This window comes from Rattus norvegicus, chromosome 2 (genome assembly GCF_021556685.1).
Source record: "Rattus norvegicus strain SHRSP/BbbUtx chromosome 2, alternate assembly SHRSP_T2T, whole genome shotgun sequence".
Taxonomy (NCBI): domain Eukaryota; kingdom Metazoa; phylum Chordata; class Mammalia; order Rodentia; family Muridae; genus Rattus; species Rattus norvegicus.
Window position 1 is genome coordinate 46402501 of NC_141535.1, and position 24526 is coordinate 46427026.

At 42.3% G+C, this 24526-nt stretch overlaps 1 protein-coding gene across 1 annotated transcript in view; it reads left to right on the plus strand.

Annotated features, from left to right (window-relative positions):
- The first annotated feature begins 4768 nt into the window (after window positions 1-4768).
- Cdc20b (cell division cycle 20B) overlaps window positions 4769-24526 on the plus strand; it is a 50170-nt gene continuing 30412 nt past the window's right edge. The window contains 7 exon segments of the mRNA XM_087640456.1: window positions 4769-4943; window positions 5174-5385; window positions 6334-6358; window positions 6361-6453; window positions 6456-6545; window positions 9747-9880; window positions 19268-19361. Of these exon segments, the coding sequence (XP_087496582.1) occupies window positions 4769-4943; window positions 5174-5385; window positions 6334-6358; window positions 6361-6453; window positions 6456-6545; window positions 9747-9880; window positions 19268-19361 (823 nt within the window).

The window sequence follows — 24526 nt, forward strand, 5'->3', positions numbered from 1 at the left end:
ATCTGATGCCCTCTTCTGGTGTGTCTGAAGACAGCTAAAGTGTACTCACAGACATAAAATAAATAAATCTTAAAAAAAAGAATTGGTCCTCTCCTTCTTCCATATGGGTCCTGGGGATTGAATTCAGGTTTTTAGGTGTGAAAACAAACCATCTTGATGGTCCTAGTTGTTTTATTATTATTATTATTATTATTATTATTATTATTATTATTATTAATGGGATCTTGCCATGATGTCCAGACTGACTTTGAGATTATGGCCTCCTCTGATCCTCCCGACTTGGCCTCCCGTAGAGCTGGGACTCCAGCTGGATACTACCATGTCCAGTTATGATGCATTATAATGGTAAGTGTCTATTTCCTGTCAAGGACAAACAGCGCCAGTGTGTTAATTTAATGGTCCTTTAGGTTTGGGAAGGTCAAATACCGAAAGCATGTCATATACCTTGCCAGGCAGGCCCACTGCTGAAACATTCACAACATTCAGTAGACTTGCCCTGGCCAGTGTGGGCTGAACACAGGTTTGCCAGGGTTTCTCTGTGCAGGATCTGACATCATCCCTCAGGCACTGGGGTTTGTCACTGTTAGTACACATTCTGCCCGCACCAGGCTCTTCTCAGAAATAACGTGGATCACAGCCTTCATCTCTTTGCAGAGGGATAATGGTCCAGAAAACACACCAGTCTTCTTTACAGGTTAAGGAAGACTTTCTAAGTGGGAGAAAGGGTTGCTGAGATGGCTGTCAGGGCTGGGGAAACTGGGGAGTGAACCCGGGATGAAGTGATTGGCATGGTTCATAGCCATCTCAGTCTCTGCAAAGCACGTGAATAAAGTTCCCATGAAGGATCCAGCTGTGGACAAACTGAAAATCGGTTACGGAGTTCTGGGGACATGCCAGGAATGGAAATAGAAGGCAGCAAGGATGACCCTACAGAAGCCATGAAGGCACACACGCAAACACGCACGCATGCACGCACACATGCACGCACATATCACAATAGGAAGGAATCAACTCAGCTAACACTCTCAGCTTCATAACCAGAATTCTTTGATCTGCAGGACACCATTTCTTTGTAACAGTTAAACCACGTTTGTGGGAGACAATATAGGAGGCAAGATTGCTCCCGCAGTTCGGTGAAGGAGTTCTACTCACCAGAAGACCTTTAGCTTTCTAAGAAGTTACTGTAAGGGAGGAAAGAATCTGGGAATATAGAAAAACAAGAAAGCATTTCCATGTGTCTCGAAATCACCTGGAGGGAGTTGCAGAAAGTCTGCAGAGCAGAAAGTCTTCATGAAAGCAGCATTTCCAAACATCTTAGAAGGGCTCGAGGGATGGCTAGAGGCTAAGGAGGCCCCAGTAGCAGGCATGGGTGATGCAACTAATAGGTGATTAGGGAGTATCTGTTGATAATCCCTATTGGAAAATGAGTGAGATAATTTTTATTTAAACCTTTAAAAATTGATACATGAAAACATTAAATTGTACACATTTACAGGTCATCAAGTAATGTTAATACATAAATATATTGTGAGGTGTTTATTCATCTTGTACGTGTCTATTTCCTAAATACAATTTGTGGTGAAAATCCAAAATAATTTTTTTAAAAAATACTTTATGTATTAATAGAACTCTGACAGTTTCAGTTTGAGTTATATTTTCCACTGGAACGTGAAAGGCGTAGGGGGTGTTGAAATCTTTATCATTTGAAAATTACTGTATGTTCATGATGTATGTTCTATACATTTGTGTCATGGCATGATGCATGTGGAGGTCAGAGGACACCACCTAAACTTATGTGGGTTCTGGGGACGGAACTCAGGTCCCAGGCTTTTACCCACCGTGACGTCTCATCAGCTCAGTTTGGTATTTAGGTCCCAATACTAACTCTGATTTCGAAGTGTCTTGTGGTTAGAATGCTACTTCATTGGGTGGGGCCGGGTGTGTGGCAGGGTTGTGGTCAGGTGGTGGGGAATATACTAGAGCCACGGGACCATCTTTGTTACTTCTGTCTTTGTCATGAGACTCTCTTTTTCCTCTTTCCTTCTTCCTTCCTTTCCTTTTTTCTTTTAAAATTACATCTATCTATCTATCTATCTATCTATCTATCCATCCATCCATCCATCCATCCATCCATCCATCTATCTATCTATCCACCTACCTGTGTGCATATATATGTGGGTGCATGTCATGGCGTACATGCAGAGACTAGAGGATGACTTGTAGGAATCAGTTATCTCCTTGTACCATGTGGGTCCTGGGGATCAAACTCAGCTTGTCAGGTTTGTCAGCAAGCACTTTTACCTCCTGAGCCATCTCATCTGCGCCCTCATGAGCTTCTCGTAAAACTCCATCACCACTTGCGTTTGCCTTTTCCGGACCTTACAGGATTTTTCTCACCCACCAAATATTTGTGTGTCAGACCATTTATCACCAGACCCCGTTTGCTCCTGTTTTCTTGGGCACTTCGTTCTGTGACTTCCTGACCTTGTTTTTAACCTCTCTAGGCTCCTTCTTATTTATCTTGGGCTCCGGGTTCCTCTCTGTGTAATGTCACCACGGTGTAGCCACTCAAGGTGGACGAGCTGAGCCGACCGGCTTCATCCCTTTCCTTCCTTTGTCTTATTTTTCTTATCTTCCTCTTCCTCTCTATTAATAAATACTTGAGTCACTTAAAACTATGCGACAGGCATTTCCTCGGCAGGAGATAGGTCCTAGAACAAAAGCTTAACAACATCAAAGATGGATCAGTGCGGCCGCAGCGGGGTGTCTACGTGCCACCTCTGTGTGCCACCTCTGCGTCATCTGCATTTGCATATCACTTGCTATTGCTCTCATAGTTTAATGTAAATATGTTTATTTACCTTATTTGGATTCATTTTTGCATGGGTAAATTTTATGTTAGTGCTGAAAGGTTAAAACATTAAAAGACTGCCTTGAACACCTAACTCCACTCCCAGTCGAAGGACCGGCTGAGAAACTGTACGTTACATAACATTCATTAGGTTAAGGCCAATTGTGCTCTCTTGGGAAGATCATCGTAGTAAATGAAAATTTGCCTCTTCCTTTCATTGGTCAAGGTTTTGGCAATGGGGCAATTTAAAATAAGCTTTGTTTTCATAACTTGCATTCCTTTAAATATTTGGCAACAGTTCCTTTTGTGTCTTCTTTCTTCTGGGTCGGCACTGGCTTCCCTTCCTGCACGTGATGGAGCCTCGCACGTGCTGGCGTGCACACAGCTGCTATTAGGAGTTCGTTTAGCCTCTCCCGTGTGGACCCTGGCCTCCCAGTGGACTTGGCCTTTGAGTTCTGGCATACACATATGTCTTCTCCCTTTTTCTTTTTTCTTTCTTCTCCTCATCTTCCCCATCCTGTATTTTTCATTTTGAAATATTAAAACATTCTGAAAAGTATATGCAATGGCTATGCAGTATGATGGAAACAATTAGGAGAAAGAATTCTGGCCAAGTGCTGTGAAGCCTTCCTGTAATCCCAGCTTTGGGGAGACAAAGACCGGAGGACCTGGAGTCTGGAGTTCAAGGCTGGCCTAGACTATGTATGAGAGCCTACCCACGTTAATCCCCAAAGCAAGTATTCTACTCACCATGTCCAAGCTGCAGCACAGACTAACCACGAAAGTGGCCTGACACAATTTTCTAAGTGTGTTTAAACCACTGGGTGATTGGTTTTTGTCATACTCCTCCCTCAATTTGATTGAATTCTTCTAAGAATGAACACCATAGATTACGGTGTTGTGTTACAGTGTCAAAAGGCTGGGCACACCTGCCAGGTCAAGAAATGGATCATACCTACCCCTGACTCCAGGTACAGTGATGCCTCCCCTCCTTTCCAAGTTCTGCTACAGCATCTATGTACATCCCGAAATCTGCTTTTGTCTCTCCTGTCTTTGTACTTCACTCAAGTGAAATGACATTGTCCACATCCCGTTTCTCTTGTTTATAAGCCGTGTGCCGTTCTTTGTGTGGAGGAGCAGTTGGTGCTCGTTTTACAGTCCTCAATTTTTATACTTGCATCAGTGTCTGCACCGTCCTGCCGATCAGCTCCCTTCTTAGAGCATAGTTCTGAGCCTGGATGTCAGTCTTCACTTGAGTGCTGACTATCCCAGAAGCCGTGAGTTTGCTTTCTCTGTCTAGACATGGTTTCTCTCTTTTAAAGAATATTCTAGCCAGCTGTGGTGGTGAACACCTTTAATCCCAGCACTCAGGAGACAAGAGGCAGGTGACTCTCTATGAGTTCGAGACCAGCTTGGTCTACAAAGTGAGTACAAGGACAGCCAGGACTGTTACACAGAAAAAAAAAAACCCTGTCTCTATAAACAAAAAACAATTGCATTGTTTGTACATCTGTCTGTCTGTCTATCTATCTAATATGTACAGTATTTATACTTCAAGGTGCCCTTGAAGGCCAAAAGAAGGCATCAGGTCCTTTGGTTGTGAGCTTACCAATGTGGGTGCTGGGAACTGAGCACTGGTCTTCTGAAAGAGCAGCACTGGCTCTAAACTAAGGGGCCCTAAGAGGTTGCACAGACTTAGAGAAAACCTGCATTGCTTTTGGCCACAGCAGCCAACTCTCTAAGAGATGACAAAACAGAGAGCATTTGCTATGTGTCCTCTAGGCCTTCTAGGGACTGTGGAATTGTTTCTTTGGCCCCACACATGTGAATCTACAAGAGTGGCAATGTTGTAGACATCAAGGGAATTAATGGCCATTGTTCAAAAAGGAATGCCTCAAAGTGTTACCAGGGCAAGAAATGGAAGTCTACAACATCACCCAGCACAGTGTAGGCATCGTTGTAAACAAGCAAGTTAAGGGCAAGGTTCTTGCAGATAGAATTAATGAGTACACCAAGCACTCTAAGAGCCGAGGCAACCTCCTGAAGTGGGTGAAGGAAAAGGATCAGAAGAGAGAGGAGGCCACAGAGCAAGGCACCTGGATTCAGCTGAAGCGCCAGCTTAAATGAGGATAGTGACAGCGATGAAACACGCTTTCTAACTCCCAGGTCTGACTGCTGGGTATATGAGAAGTGTCACTAATATAGTGCGGTCTATTGTTGGAGCTGTGAGAGGCCATCAGATTCTGTGCATCAGCCTCCTGTGGAAGAAATCACCCAAAATTCTGTCACTTAAAACACGCCCTTCTTCTCTTGTAATTATAGAGGCCAGAGGCCAGTTTCACAGGGTAAAGGACAAATGTCAGCAGGCTCTGCTTCCTCCAGAGACTCATCTGAAATACCGGTGCCTTGTGCTTTTCAGTTCTGGTGGAGACCAGCGTTTTCTGGCTGTGGACGTTATTGCTGAAGTCTGCTCTCTGGCCACAGTGCTATTTCCTCTCGGATCATCACCTTCAAGTATCCCCAGCTCTTGTAAGGTATCCTGAAGCCTAGTCACATTAGTACCTTGCGCGAGCACTTCACATGCAAAGCCTCTTTGCTGTGGAAGGTGGCGTGGATAGGTGGCAGGGATTGGAATCTCCAATCCTGGGGACCATGACTTGGACTCAGTAGGCTGCTAATCCAGTGTGGAACAGGCAGGCAGTTTTCCAGGCAGGTCCCTGAAGGAGTTGTAGGTGAGTCCAGCTGATAGCGTGAGCCAGTGGTTACCTCAGCAGAGAGTCCTGGACAAGATTCCAAGTGGGAATCATTCAAGATGGACAGAGTGGCAGTTGCCAATTCAGAGGAATGCAGACTTGTCACGGTACAGTGTGACGACTGGCGTGAAGCTAACTGATCCCTTTTCTCGTATGACATACCATCAGATTTTCTCTTTTCCCCTCCCTCTTTTAAACTTGAAATTATTTTGTCTGGAAATGCATATTTAGATTCTAGAGAACCAAGGAAATTTTGAACAAGAGTGTCTGTCTGCCTTCCAATATGGCAGCTCCCCCATACTTTAGTCTCCGCCGGTCTTAGACGGCGTGGTTGGGATTATTGTCTGGATGTGGCTCACAGACATGGCTTGCTTTGTCTGTCAAGTTCCAAACCTTAGAGCCAGCAAGAAAATTGAAGCGAGAAGTTGACAGCGTTCAGCACAGAGTCACGTCACATGCTTGATTTACGTGGATCTGTAATGAATCTAAGTCAGATAGAACCGCGCTGTAAACCGTTTGGGGAGATCTAAGGACCAGGGGTGCGAGGCTGGGATGACGTCATGATCGTCTAGTGTTTAAAAAAATAACAGAAAATATTCCCCAGGGTCACCAAAGTTAAATTTCATAGTGCTGTTCTAGATAAACAACATTCGGTTCCATTGGAGGGAATTATTACCCTTTGCATCTTTGTACCCATTAGAACTCGCAGCTTTCATTGTTGTTCAACAGGAGTTTGACTCAGTCGCCCCGACATACTGCAACTCAAGAGCAACTTGGTGAAGAGGCCGTCTGCAGAGATTGCTGTGGCCAGCAGGTGGCAGCCAAGCCCAGCCAGGGCCCCGCAGAGCTCTTCTCCATGGAAGAGGGCCCTCCCTCCCGCATCCCTGAATCTCTGGGATCTGGTCTGAAGATAGCACCAGCAGCAGGCACCCTAACTCTAAGCGAGCTCAGTTGTGGACATTCCGTTAAACTTAAGTTGCAATTCCTCATGTTGGTAGTCCACGTGCAGGGGCTCCCACAGGCCACATTTAGTCTGACACAGGTTGTGCTTCTGCTCTTTCTATAGTGTAGTGGTTGCCATGTTCGTAATGTATTGTGTTTTAAGTATGTCTTGGAGAACATATATAATTATATATATGTGTGTGTATGTATACATATATGTGTGCATGCATATATGTGTATTTCTGCACTATGTGAATATGATTTTGTTTTGATAACTATGTGTTAATGATTTTGGAAAGGTTACTGGTACGTGAGAGTCTGAAAAACTATATATATGTATATGTATATATATTTGTAATTATATAGTCAAGTTGAATAAAAGATAAAAGCAGGAGAGATGAGAGGAAGAGAGTGAAAAAGAGAGCAAGTAAGAGAGTGGCAGAAAGAAGACACTGATGCCCTGGGGTGGTGGTGGCATGGGGGGTGGGGCATGTCAGGGCAGGGCGGGGTGTGATGGGGTGGGTGGGGTGGGGAGTGATGAGTCAGGATGGTGGAGAACACACTTCCTCCCACCTAAGCCCTGATGTGATTAGTAGGATCCTTGATTGATCAGTCGGAGTCCCTGAAATGTCTCATTTTGAGATATGTGATTTGCATCTGGGTGCATCTTTTGTAATTTCCATTCTCCTGGAGCAAAATTTTCCACATGTGATCTAATGCCTTAATTCGCGTTCTACTCTTTAAAGGCCCCATGCAACATGACCTTGTGAGTTTGCAGCCTTTCTCATTTCTGTTCTCTCTCTCTCTCCCCTCCTTTTCTCTCCTCTCCTCTCTTTGCTTTCCCTCCTCCTCCCTCTTTCCTTCCTTCTTGACAGGGTCTTACTATATATCCCTGGCTGGCTGGCATGGAATTCACCATGTAGTTCCCGCAGACCTTAAACTTGCTACAATTCTTCCACCTCTGCCTTCCAAGGGCCGAGACGACACGTGTGAGGCACGGTGCCAAGCTCAGCTTCTCAAGACGGATGCTGACAGTAGTGCCAGCCTCTTCCTGAGATACTATGGATCTGAAGACTGAAAAGGACCCAAATCTTTATAAAACTGAGGCATTTCTGACATAATGATGAGTGTCAACCCCAGAATTACCTGTCTATGCCAGGAGAGACTCAGGAGTGTAGGAAATCTTTCCTATTCAGTGTAATTGAGGAAGTTCGGATATTTATTGTTTTAGAGAAATTTCTTGCTACAATTACAGGATTCCTTGCTCTTTTTTGAGCTTGAAATTAAGTTACCAGTTATTTCTTCATAATACAATATGTGAAAAAAAAGAAAACCTCACGTAACAGATTAGTAATCAAAAGGAGTTTACAGGAAAGCCCATTCCACTTCCTCCTTTAGTAATCCGGAAACACAACCACACACGTGGATTCTAGGCACCTTGCTGGAGGTGGTTCATTTTGTTTTGGAAGAGCAAATTTGGAAGGTCCTTCCACTCATCTGCAGAGACATCACTTTGCGAAGAGGTTCCTTAGTAGCCATGCTTTGCTCTGTGCATGAAATTGTCATCTCTGAGGCTGGAGATGCTGATGACTTCCAAGCATTCTCTCTCTCTCTCTCTCTCTCTCTCTCTCTCTCTCTCTCTGTGTGTGATCACATGCTATGGTATGCAGTTAGAGGTCAGAGGACAACTCTGTGGAGTTGCTTCGCTTCTCTCCTCCCACTTTTATGTGGGTTCTAGGGATTGAACTCAGGCTGTTAGGCTTTCCTGACAAGAGTCTTTATCCAGGGAGACATCTTCCTGGCTTTAAATATAACGTTTCCTTTTTCCTTTGAAGTTCTGAGGTCTAGCCTTTTCTCTACATACTTCTAAAAATAGCACAATAATAAAATGTCTCAAATCTCAAAGTTTGAAGGACATTTCATGTGTACCCCCCTCTCCTCCCTTAAACTAGAGTCCATCTGTTATATTTTGAATCCTGGGCACTGGTGCCAGGCTCTAAGAACACAAATGACAGACCATCAAGCTCATAGTTGTCCAAGTACTGAAAGGATTGCCACATGTCAAAAGGTTAAGCTTTTCTGGAGGAGTCTTGGCTCAGATGATGTATATGGTGAATATTTAGTTTTTGATATATGTTGTAGATATTTAGTCCTTGAGGTTGGTTTGACAGGTATTCCTTTGAAGTAAAAAGCTTGGTAAAGGGCTTTCTCAATTTGATAAGAGAATATATTTTAGTTTCATTTCTGTTGCTTGACAATACTCTGGCAAAAGAACCACTTAGTGGAAGAGGCTTACAATTCCAAGATACACTCCATCATTTCGGGTGAATGAAGGCCGGGTCTTGAGGCATGTAGTGACATCTCATCCAAGCTCAGAGAGGGAATGAACACAGGCATGCCTGCCTGCTTTGTTTTCTTGTGCTTGGCTCCATTTCTTCACTCATACACAGTTCAGAATCCCCAGCCTAGGGAATGGTGTCACCCACAGAGGGCAAGGCATTCCCACACCAATTAACTTAATTACGATAGTCTTCTACAGGCACACCACAGGCTATCTAATGTAGACAACCCCTCCCCCACTCTCTCCTGGCTGATTCTAGACTTGACAAGTTGATAACTAACGCTAACCATCACAGAAAACACGAAAAATATGGATGTAAATAACATTGACTTCTGTCTTCTTAAAAAGTATTTTACTGTTGCTGTCTCTCCAACTACCTTTAAGACATCTTTCTGTAACAGGAAGGAGGAGAGGCAATGTGATACCCTAAGAATCATGTAGTGAAGATCAATGACTGGCAACACAAACATCCTACAGTGATGTCTGAGTGGGATGATCATAGCTTGACAAGATGCTCCTTGCAGCATCATTTAAGCTACTCAACCATTTTTGCCTATTCTGAAATTGTTTTATCCATGCAGAAGTGAAGTGTTTTCACTGTGGCTGCTGGAGATGGGACAGGCCTTTAACTCTGGCATTTCGTCCTGGCTCTAGAGGCCACTGGAGCAGTTTCTTGCATGAGGCTAGTGCTTTAACTAAGGTCCTTGTCCATTCCCCTTTGTTTTTCTGATAATTTGGTCAGAGAACTCAGGGATTCACGTTCTAATCTACTGAGAAAGATGCTGTGGACAGCAGATCAGTAATTCAAGTGACTATATTGTTTTAAAAATAGATTCAAAGCTAAACGTCTTTCTTGCAGGATCCCACAACAAAGATTCACTGAAAACCCCAGCTAAAGGAAGTTCAGAAATGAGTAACTCCACTCCTCATTTTTGCAAAACACCTCTTGCAGGGGACAGAGGCTGGAAGGAAAATGCTGCCACCAAAGGCCAGGTAGGCAGAGAGAAAAGACAGAAGAGCTTGGAGAATTGAGTTTAGAATATGAGGAAGGGACTGCAATATGTGTTCTCAGGAACCAGTAGAAAAGATGGGACAACCGAGGGACGAGGGACGTGAACAGAGGTACTTAACAAAAGAAACCCCTATAGGAAAGAGGAAGTGTTATGAGGACCACTCAGAAGACAGCAGAGGAGAATAACCACCAGGGAAGGGAAGATTAAAGCTACAGCGAGATTATATATGCAGAGTGCACTTCTTCCCAGCCAATGGGTGACTTGGTTTGTCCTAAAGGGGCCATCTAAAAAGTTTCTCAGCATCAATTTGATTGTTCCTGGAATGCAGATTTTCTTTTTCTTTTTCTTTTCTCCATCTTTATTAACTTGGGTATTTCTTATTTACATTTCAATTGTTATTCCTTTTCCCGGTTTCCAGGCCAACATCCCCCTAGCCCCTCCCACTCCCCTTCTATATGGGTGTTCCCCTCCCCATCCTTCCCTCATTGCCGCCCTCCCCACAACAATCCTGTTCACTAGGGGTTCAGTTTTGGCAGGACCAAGGGCTTCCCCTTCCACTGGTGCCCAGATTTTCTTTTTTTTTTTTCTTTCTTTCTTTCTTTTTTTTTTTGCTAGCACTGTTGAGTTTATTCTGTACAATAACTTAGCAAAGACCAAAGATAGTTAAGAGACCTTTTACAAGAAAAGATATTTAGCAACCACTGTTCTCAAGAATTCGCAGGTTATAAACTTCACTACTTCAACCTTTACAAAAATCACATACACCACAGAAAATTTCACATTTAAGAAGCTTCACAACATGTTTCCAATAAAGCAAAGCAAGTCAGTGAGGAAGTCAGTTTCTCTGGGTGGGCCGGATTCTTGTGCAGAAACTTTTCCCTCAGCAAACTATGACTGACTGAGGCTGGTGAGTGTCAAACAAGAGTCCAGCCCAAACGTTATACCACTCTCAAGATTGAGTCTGGCCATCAAAAACACTAACTATGAAGGGGGAAGGCCATTTTTATTCTCAAGTTGGCAGAAGCAAGCACTTTTGGTCTCATGGTGGCTTCTTGTACTAACCTAAAGCATTTAATGAGTCAGATAAAGGTCACTGGGAAGCTGTTTGTCACGATTCAATATGATTTACATGTTCTCCTATAGTGTAGGGTTAATCTTTCTGGCAGTTAATTAACTGTGATATAATTTTATATTTTCAAAAAAAAAATCCTGATTAGCCACTAAAGACATAATAGCCCAAATCATCAAGTCATGATTTGCGAGGTCTAGTTTTTATTTGTGTAATCTGCCTTTCTCTTGGACAAACAATGTTGGTAACAATCCTCTTTGTTCTTTGTTCTCTGTACAGAAGGCTTTCTCAGCATCTAGCTACTACATGGATAATTTCATAGTTTCAAACCAGATTTTCTTATTACCTCTTTTTACCTGAGAAATATTTTATTTATTTATTTATTTATTTATTTATTTATTTATTTATTTATTTATTTATTTATTTATGTGAGTACACTGTAGCTGTCTTCAGACACACCAGAAGAAGGCATCGGATCAGATTACAGATGGTTCAAAGTCAAAGATGGTTGCTGGGAATTGAACTCAGGAACTCTGGAAGAGCAGTCAGTGCTCTTAATCGCTGAGCCATCTCTCCAGCCCAAGAAATATTTTTTTAATTATTTATTTTATGTATGTGAGTACACTGTTGCTGTCTTCAGACACACCAGAAGAGGTCATTGGATCCCATAACAGATGGTTGTGAACCACCATGTGGTTGCTGGGAATTGAACTCAGGACCTCTGGAAGAGCAGTCAGTGCTCTTAACTGCTGAGCCATACCTCCAGCCACGACCTGAAAAACTTTTATATGACCCTGGGGGTATAATTATATAAAATGGGAATAAAAACCAAGCATATCCTATTAATAAATGATGAGAAATGTATTTTAAAACATTCGTCTAGGGGTTGGGGATTTAGCTCAGTGGTAGAGCGCTTGGGTTCTGTCCCCAGCTCCGGAAAAAAACAAACAAACATTCGTTTAATATATATGTATATACGTTATATAAAACCGCCATTTGTTAAATCAAACTTGCATGTTAATGAGATGAATGTGCTTGTTTAGTTTTACACGAGAAATTAAGTCTTGGCTGAATGACTAATATTATAGGATGCAGAATATTTTAGGATCTTTCAGATTTGATCGACGTTTTGATTTTATAACTATCAGTGCTGAGAATGCTGCTTTGTGTCACTAGATAGTGCAAAATGGCAGAAACATGTTTAGGGCCATTTTAGAAAGTGTTAGAAATTCTGCCGTAAACTCAGGCCAAAGTTCACTCACTGGTTATTTTTCTTTATGAAATTCAAGTTGGGAATTCACACAGCAGTTTTTAAAATCAAAGGCTGTAGTATAAAATCGCCCGACTATATATTCCCTTGATGCTTTCTTGCTGAGGAATGATAGTGAGAAAATACTAGATTTTCTTTCTTTCTTTTTTTTTCCGGAGCTGGGGACCGAACCCAGGGCCTTGTGCTTGCTAGGCCAGCGCTCTAACCACTGAGCTAAATCCCCAACCCCTAGAAGATTTTCTTAATGAAATCTTTAGGTTTCTGTACGAGCGGAGAACCTCGTATGCACAGCCAACTACTACTGTTCTAGCGTCCAGCAGCCTTGACTGTGAGCCGGGGTGTTGGGGCCGTGTTGCCAGCGTGCGGTATGACAGACTTCTCAGAACAAAGTGCCTTGTTGTTTGTTCCGGGCGGAGGCTGTGGGGACGTTGTGTGAGGCAACATGAGTGAGCACTGAAAAAAATAACAGATTCGTTATGCATTTACTTTTGAATTAACTTTCGGTCATTGCGTGTTCAGAGAGCCTTCAGGTCTTCCAACTCCTCTCAGCCCCCACACAACTTACAGTTAGAAGCCATGCTCTAGAGCAGTGGGTCTCAGCCTGTGTGGGGCGCGACCCCTTTGGGGGCCAGACGACTCTTTCTCAGGGCTGAATATCATATGTCCTGCATATCAGATACTGACATCGCAACTCGTGACAGAGGCAGAGTTATAGTTGTGAAGTAGCAAAGAAGCGATTTTATGGTTGGGGTCACCACAGCATGAGGAGTTGTATTAAAGCATTTCAGCATTAGAAAGGCTGAGGACCACTGCTGCAGGAGATTTGTAAATGAATATTTTTTCAGTAAGCCTGTGTAGTTGTTTGTTTGTTGAGTTTCTTCTTTTGGATCTATTCTTTTTTTAAAAAAAGATTTACTTATTTATTATATATAAGTACACTGTAGCTGTCTTCAGACACACCAGAAGAGGGCATCAGATCTCATTACAGATGGTTGTGAGCCACCATGTGGTTGTTGGGATTTGAACTCAGGACCTGTGGAAGAGCAGTCAGTGCTCTTAACCGCTGAGCCATCTCTCCAGCCCTTTTGGATCTATGATTTTAAGATCCCAGGAGTTCACTTTTGGGCACACTACATGTTAGTAACATGTTTTTAGGTTTGCCAAGCTCACTGACCAGTTTCTGAAGGAAACAATGTTTCACCCCAAAGGCTTTAGATTAGGGAAGCCACAAGAGTATATACTTCAGTCAAGACTATTCATCTAGGGTGTGCCTCTGTGCTTACATGCTGGGGAAGAGGAAAGAACCTACTGAGAGTATAAATTCCAATTAGTTGAGCTCATGTGAAACAGGAAGCAAATACAGAGGACAGGTCTTTCATTCATGCTTTCTTGGTGAGTGTGATCTACCCAAGGGGATGGGCATTGGTTAAAGTCAGGGAGTTCTATGAAATCATTACGGGTGCTGCTGGGCCTCATCCCTGGGCCAACTTGTTAACACTACTGTTTCCTCACCTTCTGCTGACAATTAGACTGTCACCGCCCAGCCCCTTAGGACTTTTCTGTCCTCTTATCCATACTGTTGGCAGCAATGTTGGTGGCTCTGTGGACACACAAAGGACTTGGCAGGACATCTCCTGAAGCAGTTGTTAAACGGAAGCCAGGTGTCACTGAAGAACCTGGGAGAGGATCATGGAAACAGTGGTACCATATGGTAGTGAGCGTCTGCTCTCATGGTTAGGTGGTAGGCAGGCTGTGTTCAGAATGGTGAAGACAGCACAGCAGGAAGCGTGGGTGGTCTTTCTGTGGTCCTCCCTGATCTGCTGGAGGCTGTTGCCACAACGAGAGCTGTTGAAACTTCTAAAACTCACATTAATTGGGTTGGCCCTAAGTCACTACTTAAAGTATAACATAGATCGCACATAGGAAGGGAACCCATGGGTACCTAGAAGAGAAGCATGTGCTAGACAACTCCTTTGTCAGCTCTGTGGGATTATGGGTTTTGAAGAAATGAGTCTATAAAGTCTATTTATTACATCTGAGATACCACATTGAGCTCCTGACCAGGGGGCTGCGTTAGGGATGCGTTAGTGGTTCTTAGTTGAGGAGTTTAGTGCCTCACAACATATTTGGTGGTGTTTCCCATTGTCATAACTCTGGGGAAGGGCACCATAGTGGGTACAGGTCAGCTCTGCTGCTAAACACATCAAAGCATAGGACAGCCCCCAAACGAGATGTAACTACTTGTCTGAAATAGTGCCAAGATGGGAGACGGCTTCGTGTTCACTCATTGGCTGGCAATGGTTACTTTTGATAAACTGAGGAGGGAGTGCATGTGATGCACTAGTCCTCAATAATGGGTCAATGTCACATTAAGGAAAGAGGTCAAAACACTTCCTCCTTGTATTATTTAACCAAGAGTGAACTCAGATTTGAACTTTCCATTCCACCCTTCCTGTGTTTCCCAGACATCTTGTCTGTTATAGGACTGAATTTGTGCCTGTCTGGGTTGCTGTCTTGTGAAGCTATCTCTTTTCCTGTTCAGTGTCTGTTCTGTCTCTTCATCTGTCCGTCTGTCCATCTGTCTGTCTTTTGAATGTCTGAGTGTGTGTCACTAGCAAAGGTTTTGCTCTTTCCTTATTGGACAGCACAGAACATACCCAGTGGGGAAGGAATGAAGGTAGGTGCTGCACAGAAATCTTTAACGGAGTTTCACAAGGGATTGGGTTATCAGAGACTGACCCTGATAACGAACAGTATTGCAGACTTCATTGTTTACTAAACAAGATCTCTGTTACAGCTAAAATGCTGTTTCCAGAAAATAATTATAACATACACACATTTCTCTGGGTCAGGGTCATGATTAGGGCTCTGCATTAGTTCAGGTTGTAAAAGTTGATTACATGGGAAACTGGGGACAAGTAAGGTTTAACTGTTACATTGTTCTCTTTTCTTCTTTCTTTTATTGGATTTTTTTATTTACATTTCAAATGTTACTCCTTTTCCCAGTTTTTTGGACATAAGCCCCCTATCTCCTCTCCCTCCCCTTCTTCTATAAGGGTGGTCCCCTTCCCATCTACCCTCCTTAATCCCCCACCCCGGACATTCACCTACACTGGGGGTTTCAGCCTTGGCAGGGCCAAGAGCTTCTCCTTCCATTGGTGCCCAACAAGACCATCCTCTGCTACATATGTAGCTGGAGACATGGATTAGTCCATTTATAGTCTTTAGGTAGTGATTTAGTCCTGGGGAGCTCTGGTTGGTTGGCATTGTTGTTCTTATGGGGTTGCAAGCCCCTTTAGGTCTTTCAATCCTTTCTCTAATTCCTCCAATGGGGACTCCATTCTCAGTTCAGTGGTTTGCTGCTAGCATTCACCTCTGTATTGGACATGCTCTGGCTGTGCCTCTCAGGGGACATCTATATCCGGTTCCTGTCAGCATGCATTTCTTAGCTTCATCAATCTTATCTAGTTTTGGGGACTGTATGTATATGGGCTATATAACCATGTGGGGCAGGCTCTGAATGGCTGTTCCTTCAGTCTCTGCTCCAAACTTTGCCTCCATATCCCCTCCTACGGATATTTTTTGTTCCCCCTTTAAAGAAGGAGTAGGAGCATCCACACTTTGGTCATCCTTCTGCTTGAGCTTTATGTGGTCTGTGATTACATCTTGGGTAATCTGAGCTTTTGGGCTAATATTCACTTATCAGTGAGTACATATCATGTGTGTTTTTCTGTGATTGGGTTCCCTCACTAAGGATGATATTTCCTAGTTCAATCCATTTACCTATGAATTTCATGAAGTCATTGTTTTTGATAGGTGAGTAGTACTCCATTGTGTAGATGTAGCACATTTTCTGTATCCATTCCTCTGTTGAAGGGCATCTGGGTTCTTCCCAGCTTCTGGCTATTATAAATAAGGCTGCTATGAACATAGTGGAGCATGTGTCTCTGTTGTATGTTGGGGCATCTTTTGGTATATGCCCAGGAGAAGTATAGCTGGGTCCTCAGGTAGTGCAATGTCCAAATTTCTGAGGAACCTCCAGACTGATTTCCATAGAGGTTGTACTAGTTTGCAATCCCACCAATGATGGAGGAGTTTTCCTCTTTCTCCACATCCTCATCAGCATCTGTTGTCACCTGAGTTTTTGATCTTAGCCATTCTGACTGGTGTGAGGTGAAATCTCAGGGTTGTTTTGAGTTGCAGTTCCTTGATGGATGTTGAGCATTTCTTTAGATACTTCTCAGTCATTCAATAATCTTCAGTTGAGAATTCTTTGGTTAACTCTGTACCCCATTTTTAAATAGGGTTATTTGGCTCTCTGGAGTCTACTTTTTTGAGTTCTTTGTATCGGATGTAGGATTAGTAAAGATCTTTTCCCTATCTGTTGGTTGCTGTTTTGTCCTAATGACAGTGTCCTTTGCCTTACAGAAGCTTTGCAGTTTTATGAGGTCCCATTTGTGGATTCTTGATCTTAGAGCATAAGCCATTGGTGTTTTATTCAGGAAATTTTCCCTAGTGCCCATGTGTTCGAGACTCTTCCTCACTTTTTCTTCTATTAGTTTGAGTGTATCTGATTTGATGTGGAGGTCCTTGACCCACATGGACTTAAGCTTTGTATAGGGTGATAAGAATGGATCAATTTGCATTCTTCTACATGCTGACCTCCAGTTGAACCAGCAGTAGTTGTTGAAAATGCTATTTCCTTTCCATTGGATGATTTTACCTCCTTTGTCAAAGATCAAGTGACCATAGGTGTGTGGGTTAATTTCTGGGTCCTCAGTTCTATTCCACTGATCTACCTGCCTGTCTCTGTACAAATACCATACAGTTTTTATCACTATTGCTCTGTAATATAGCTTGAGATCAGGGATGGTGATTTTCCCACAAGTTCTTTTATTGTTGAGGATAGTTTTTGCTATCCTGGGTTTTTTGTTATCCCAAATGAATTTGCAAATTGCTATTTCTAACTCTATGAAGAATTGAGTTCAAGTTTTGACGGGTATTGTATTATTGAATCTGTAGATTGCTTTTGGCAAAATGGCCACTTTTACTATATTAATCCTGCCAATCCATGAACATTGGAGGTCTTTCCAGCTTCTGAGATCTTCTTCAATTTCTTTCTTCAGAGACTTGAAGTTCTTGTCATACAGATCTTTCACTTAGAGTCACACCCGAGGTATGTTATTTGGGACTATTGTGAAAGGTATCATTTCCCTAATTCCTTTCTCAGCCTGTTTATCCTTTGAGTAGAGGAAGGCTACTGATTTGTTTGAGTTAATTTTATACCCAGCCACTTTGCTGAAGTTGTTTATCAGGCTTAGTAGTTCTCTGGTGGAACTTTAGGGGTCATGTAAGTATACTATCATATCATCTGCAAATAGTGATACTTTGACTTCTTCTTTTCCAATTTGTATCTCTTTGACCTCCTTTTGTTGTCTGATTGCTCTGGCTAGGACTTTGAGAACTACATTGAATAAGTAGGGAGAGAGTGGGCAGCCTTGTCTAGTCCCTGATTTTTAGTGGGATTGCTCCAAGTTTCTCTCCATTTAGTTTAATGTTAGCTACTGGTTTGCTGAATATTGCTTTTACTATGTTTAGGTATGGGCCTTGAATTCTTATTCTTTCTAGGACTTTTTATCATGAAGGAGTGTTGAATTTTGTCAAATGCTTTCTCAGCATCTAATGACATGATCATGTGCTTTTTTTTTCCTTTGAGTTTGTTTATATAGTGAATTACATTGATGGATTTCCATATATTAAACCATCCCTGCATCCCTAGGATGAAGCCTACTTGATCATGATGGATGATTGTTTTGATGTGTTCTTGGATTCAGTTTGTGAGAATTTTACTGAGTATTTTTGCATCAATATTCATAAAGGAAATTGGTCTGAAGTTCTCTTTCTTTGTTGGGTCTTTGTGTGGTTTAGTTATAAACACACTGTGGCTTCATAGAAGGATTTGGATAATGCTCTGTCTGTTTCTATTTTGTGGAATAGTTTGGATAGTATTGGTATGAGGTCTTTTATGAAGGTCTGATAGAATTCTTCACTAAACCCATCTGGTCCTGGGCTCTTTTTGGTTGGGAGAATTTTAATAACTGCTTCTATTTCTTTAGGAGTTATGGGATTGTTTAGATGGTTTATCTGATCCTGACTTAACTTTGGTACCTGGTATTTGTCTAGAAAATTGTCCATTTCCTCCAGACTTTCCAGTTTTGTTGAATACAGGCTTTTGTATGAGGTTAAAGGATGGTTAAAGAAACAGGCCGAGCACACAGTAGGATAGCAATCTCACGTGATTTCAAGGTGAAATAGTAACTCTGGCTGTGAGGTCCAACAAAAATTCCAGTTTCTTACAATATGAGATTTTTTTATCTCATTACATTGCCACAGTGGAGGAAATCAAAATATTAAAACAATGCTTATAAAGAGAATTATTGGACAGATTTTTAAAACTCGGAATGTTACTGTAATAAAATTATTTTTTTAGAAAAAAAAAGAGAATTATTTCTGGGCTGTGGAGACCAAAAAAGAATCTTCCCTGCTTTACTTACTTATCTTTATATATTTTGAAAATGCCAATGCTTCTTTTTATTTGCATTTATTTCTAATTTTTCTACATAGTTTTGATTAAAATTGGGCAAACAGATGTCAGAAGAATATTCTATATACTGCCCAAGTAAAACAGCAATTATATTTTTGTGTTTACAGAAATTAGGGAATTTCCTTAAGCTGCTTGAGGTCGGCTATTCCTATTTCTCATGAGTACAGGCTATTGGCTTGTGATTGGACCCTTACTGAAGTCGGTGTCTGGGCTGGGAGAATAAAGAAAGGCTTTTAGTTTAGCTCAGTAATCCCTGCTGTGTGGAGTTGCTGAGGGGAGACTCAGGAAGACTTACAGCACTGCTCATCATGCTGAGAGCTTTGACCTCTCCAGGGCACTCAGCTGCAGTCCTTTCACCCATCACGCCTGAGATGTACACGTGTGTTCCTAAAGACGTGTTCTCTTTTTGTGCATTGGCTTCCAGAAATGCCTAAATCAGCTATTTGCAACCCAGAAGGGAGTTCAGCAAACTGATGGGAAAATGTGTCTCTGTGAGGAGTCCCGGTGTGTCTAGACAGGTATGGGGACAGAGACTCTCAGATCCGTCATTCCAGCTGTCGCTTGTCCCCACCTCTTTCACTCCTTCCTTACTTTAAAATGTTACCTCTATTTACTAGACTAAGTCAGCATCCTTATACAAGTTGGATAACTCCCATAATTCTCTGCTTTGGCCACCTTCACTCCCAATCAGGCTATCATTCTTAGTTCTCCCTTCAGTATTTGCTATGCTTCATTGGTAGACGGCCATTCCTTATGTATTTAGACTTCATGGGGAATCTTGCATAGCAGACAAGACCTCAGATTCCCTCTTTCTTCATTGATTCTTTGGTTTCTGGATGTGCCTCTATTACACTTTGCAAAACCAAGCCAGACTCACTAGGCAGTGTCCATATCGTGTTATCGTACAACTGTATTCACTGGCGGCAGCCTTCTCCTCTAGCCTGTTTCACCTGCTGGTCTTTCTGCTTTCTTTAAATATGTCTACAAAACTGCCTCCCATCGGCATCCATGCTGTTTCTCACTACTGATAACACGACCATGCGTTTGCTCACTCCCCTCTTTTCTCTGGTGTCCCTCAGCCAGTCTGAAGGGCAGGCTGCTCACCTGGCCTGCTGCAGAGTATAATCCTGGAGCTCCTCTTCCTCTGACACTAGGTCCACTGTTTCTGCAAATGTCTATGGCACTCACATTTGAGTCAGAGTTTGACTGGTTGCAAATCTCAGTTTTACCCCAAATTGTGGACATCATGTTTCCTAGCTCACAAGTGTTGAGAAGTCCTGTTCTGTTCTGACATCCTGTATTCTGTATTCTACCCAACTTCCCCTCTGGCCACTGTGAGCAGCATCTCCTATCTCCAGTGTTCTGGAATTCCAGGGTGATAAATCTTGGCATTACTACTCACCTCCACTTCATTGTATGTTAAAAGCAACATCTGGTGGCCTGGCACAAGCCCTGTAGGAAAGGAAATGGCAAGCAAATGTGTTTTCTGGACATGGCCCACTGTTCTGCATAGCTAGGATGGGTGAGCTCTGTGAGGCACGGGCCCCAGAGACTTCATCCCAGGGCTGTTTCCTACTGCTGATAGGCCTTTTCTGCCACCATTACATGGCTTAGTGGTTCCTGGACATCAGCCCACCCTATTAGACAAGTCTCCTACGATCAATATAAAGATGTACTTTCACATAATAGTGCTGTTTAGATGAATTCATGACTTCATAGAATTCCTGATTTGATTAAACTAATTTTAGAAAGTTTAAGGAGATGTTTAGTTGTTTTGCTAGAAAGATGCAATAAAGTTAGAATCAAGAATAGATGTGCCCCTCCTCATAGAATAGTAAATAAAGGCTGCATAGCAAAGAATACAGTGAGCTTTCATAAGCTGCACTAAGAAGAGACATAGACTTGGGACAGATTTGTGATCAAGGAAAAACATCCATTCTAGGTCAGTTCCAAGGATGAGACCACAGGTGTGCACTATGATAAAGAAAGGCCACGGGAAACTGTTGCTTTGAACTCATAATGAGCTTATAGAATGAAACACTGCTTTGAACTTACTATCCACATCCTTATGTAACTCTCTTTTGTGTAATACTTTATCTGCGAGGTAATTTCATGAAGAACTTTTGTCTAAGAAGCTATAAAAAAGCTGGGAGAAAAATATTGTGGCTGTTGGGGCTCTGCCCTATCCACCAAATGTGCATGTGTGTGTGTGTGTGTGTGTGTGTGTGTGTGTGTGTGTGTGTGTATGTGTGTGCATGTGTGTGTGTATATGTGTGTGTGTATGTCTGTATATATGTATATACAAGTATGCATATGAACATGTGAAATTGATGAAACTGGTGTTTGGGCCTGGCAGAGTGTGTGTGTGTGAGTGTATGTGTGTGTATGTGTATATGTGTGTGTGTGTGTGTGTGAGTGTGTGTGTATGTGTTGTGTGTATGTGTGTGTATGTGTTGTGTGTATGTGTGTGAGTGTATGTGTGTGTGTATGTGTATATGTGTGTGTGTGTGAGTGTGTGTGTATGTGTTGTGTGTATGTGTGTGAGTGTATGTGTGTGTATGTGTGTGTGTATGTGTATATGTGTGTGTGAGTGTGTGTATGTGTGTGTATGTGTTGTGTGTATGTGTTGTGTGTATGTATGTGAGTGTAAATGTGTGTATGTGTGTATGTGTGTGTGTATGTCTGTATATATGTATATACAAGTATGTATATGAACATGTGAAATTGATGAAACTGGTGTTTGGGCCTGGCAGAGTGTATGTGTGTATGAGTGTGAGTGTGTATGTATATGTGTGTGTGTATGTGTGTATGTGTATGTGTGTGTATGTGTATGTGTGTGTATGTGTATGTGTATATGTGTGTGTATGTGTGTGTGTGTATGTCTGTATATATGTATATACAAGTATGCATATGAACATGTGAAATTGATGAAACTGGTGTTTGGGCCTGACAGAGTGTGTGTGTGAGTGTTTGTGTGTGTGTGTGTGTGTATGTGTGTGTGAGTGTGTGTGTGTATGTGTGTATGTGTGTGTGTGTGTGAGTGTATGTGTGTATGTGTGTGTGTATGTGTTGTGTTGTATGTGTGTGTATGTGTGTTGTATGTGTGTGTATGTGGGTGTGTATGTGTGTGTACGTATGTGTGTATGTGTGTGTATGTGTGTGTGCGTGCATGTGTGTGTGTGTGTGTGTGTGTGTGTATGTGCACGTGATTTCATTTCCTTTTTATTCTCACAGGCCAATAAACAGTTAATAGAGTTCAGTTTCTCAGTAGACGTCCTTTCTGGCTCCAGTGCTGATCCCCTAAGTCACCTGCTGCTATCAGCAAGGTGGGGCAGCAGCTGTCACCCAAACCTCCATGTAGGGTGCCTTTCCATACACTAAAATTCTCCTTAATTTTTTCTTAATGTCTTCATCTTTGTTTCTTTTTCTTCTTTCTATTTTAAACTGATTATTGATACTTCTGGATTGATTTTCTTATTTTTTCTTCTCTGTTCCATTTTCTCTCTTCTCTGGCAAATTAATGACATCCTTGATATTAAAATTTAAATTTGGCTATCTCAGTTTAAAATTTTTTGAGACAAAGTTTCAAAACGTTGTTCAGGCTGTCACAATTCACAATCTTCCTGCCTCTGCCTCCTGAGTACTGGGTACAGGCCATGTTCTGCCACTTGGGGCACTCTAGTTTTAATCTTTAAAGGGAAATTTCCTTGTAGCATTCTCTTTCTCATGCTCTTTGCAGTCAGCTATTATTGACCCTTTATTTAACATCCAGAAAAATCTTGTGTTTTACTTTCTAGCGCTGTATTTATTCTCTCTCTCTCTCCCTCTCTCCCTCTCTCTTTATCCCCCCTCTCTCCCCCTCTCCCCTTTTCTCTTCCTCTCTCTCTCCTCTCTCTTTCTCTCTCTCTCCCTCTCCTTCTCTCTCTCCCTCTCTCCTCTCTCCCTCTCTCTCTCTCTCTCTCTCTCTCTCTCTCTCTCTCTCTCTCTCTCTCTCTCTCCTTTTTGGATATGGTGTCTCTGTGTAGTCCTCGCTGCCCTAGAACCCACTCTGTGGACCAGGCTGTCTCTCTCTGATTCTGAGGTGCTGGGATTAAAGGTGTGGGCCTGCCTGGCCTGAAGCATTTTTCTACGCTTTATCCACTCCTGATTAGTCCCGTTAGCATCATGGTAGGCAACTCCTGTGACTTTTAAGTGCACCAGCTGGAGCCCAAAACCAGGATGGAGGGGTTGGAGATGTATCCGAATGATCCTGCAGCTCAGTAAGGTAATGTTGTGGAAGTTTCCAAAACTTCTTAGGGCAGACCAATTTAGAACACATGAAACGTTTGTTTCTGAGCTTCCCACACATTCTCCTCTCTACCTGTTCTCTCCGTTAACACATTGGGTCGTCTGAAGCACTGTTAGCCAGGACTGTAGAGCCGAGTTCTGCGTGAGAAATCTATTGAGATAAGGACTTAGTGCCTCACCTTGAAAATCCAAGGAAACAAACTTGTTATTTCTTCTTTTGAAATAAAATCTTGTAAATATGGGTTGGACCTCAGATACAAATGTGAACAGAGGGGGAGACACACACACACACACACACACACACACACACACACAGAGAGAGAGAGAGAGAGAGAGAGAGAGAGAGAGAGAGAGAGCGCCTCGCTTCTGAAGAGGAGCGCTTTTGTGCTCTTAATTTTTCATTAAAATTCTGAAAGTTCTAAGCATTGTATAAAAACCTCACAGAAACACAACTTAATTTTCTAGAGCTTCGTACATATTTAGTTTTTAAGCCTATATTTCCTGGCAGTAAAATGGGTGGTGGAGGAAATAGAGTTAGGTATGTAAAAATGAGCACACGGCTCAGGTTTTGAACACGTTCTTTGGGGGGGGGGGTTGCTCTAGAAGTAGATTGTGGCGACGAGAGGAGGAATCACCCTCTTTTGATTTTTAGAGTAATAAGTTAAAGCGGACTGAAATGTCTGGAGGGCGCCCAGCCTCAGCTTCCCCGTTCTTCTCCCTTTCCCCACTCTTCCTTCCTCCTTCTGAAGTTCTGCTGCTGTGGTGGGTAAACCTAGGAGCTCGCACACTCCAGTGAGTTCTCTAGCTCACTCCTCTCATTCTTTTGTCTGAGCAGCAGTAACTGTATTCTTCTACGATGCTTTTGTACCAGGTTAAAAAACCCTGAAAGGCTGGGAGAATGCATCTCTTTCATTCTAATGCTTTAGATAACATATAAATTATAGCATATATATGACATTTTATAAGGCATAAAATATATACATGCATATAGATATCAAATAAAATTTGTGGGAATTGATTTTCTCTTTCCGCCATGTGGGTTTTGTAGATTGAATTCAGGCTGTCAGGTTTGGTGGCAAGGACCTTCTGAGCCATCTTGACAGTGTTTGTTCAGGCTTAAATGTCTCTTTGTACATTTTGAAAAACCAACCTTTATCAGATGTGGAGAATGACTTGCTTCTCATCTCTTGATCATATCTTGCAGAACGAAGTTTAGATTTTACCCAAGTCCAGGGTCATGAGTTTTGTTCTTGGTGTTCTATCTAAAAGGTAAGCACAAAACTCAAGTTCATCCAGGGTTTCTCCCATGCCGTTTTCTGACAGCTGTGGTCTGTGATCCACTTTGAATTAATGTTTGTGAAGAGCATAAGGTCTATGTGTAGATTCAGTTTTCCAA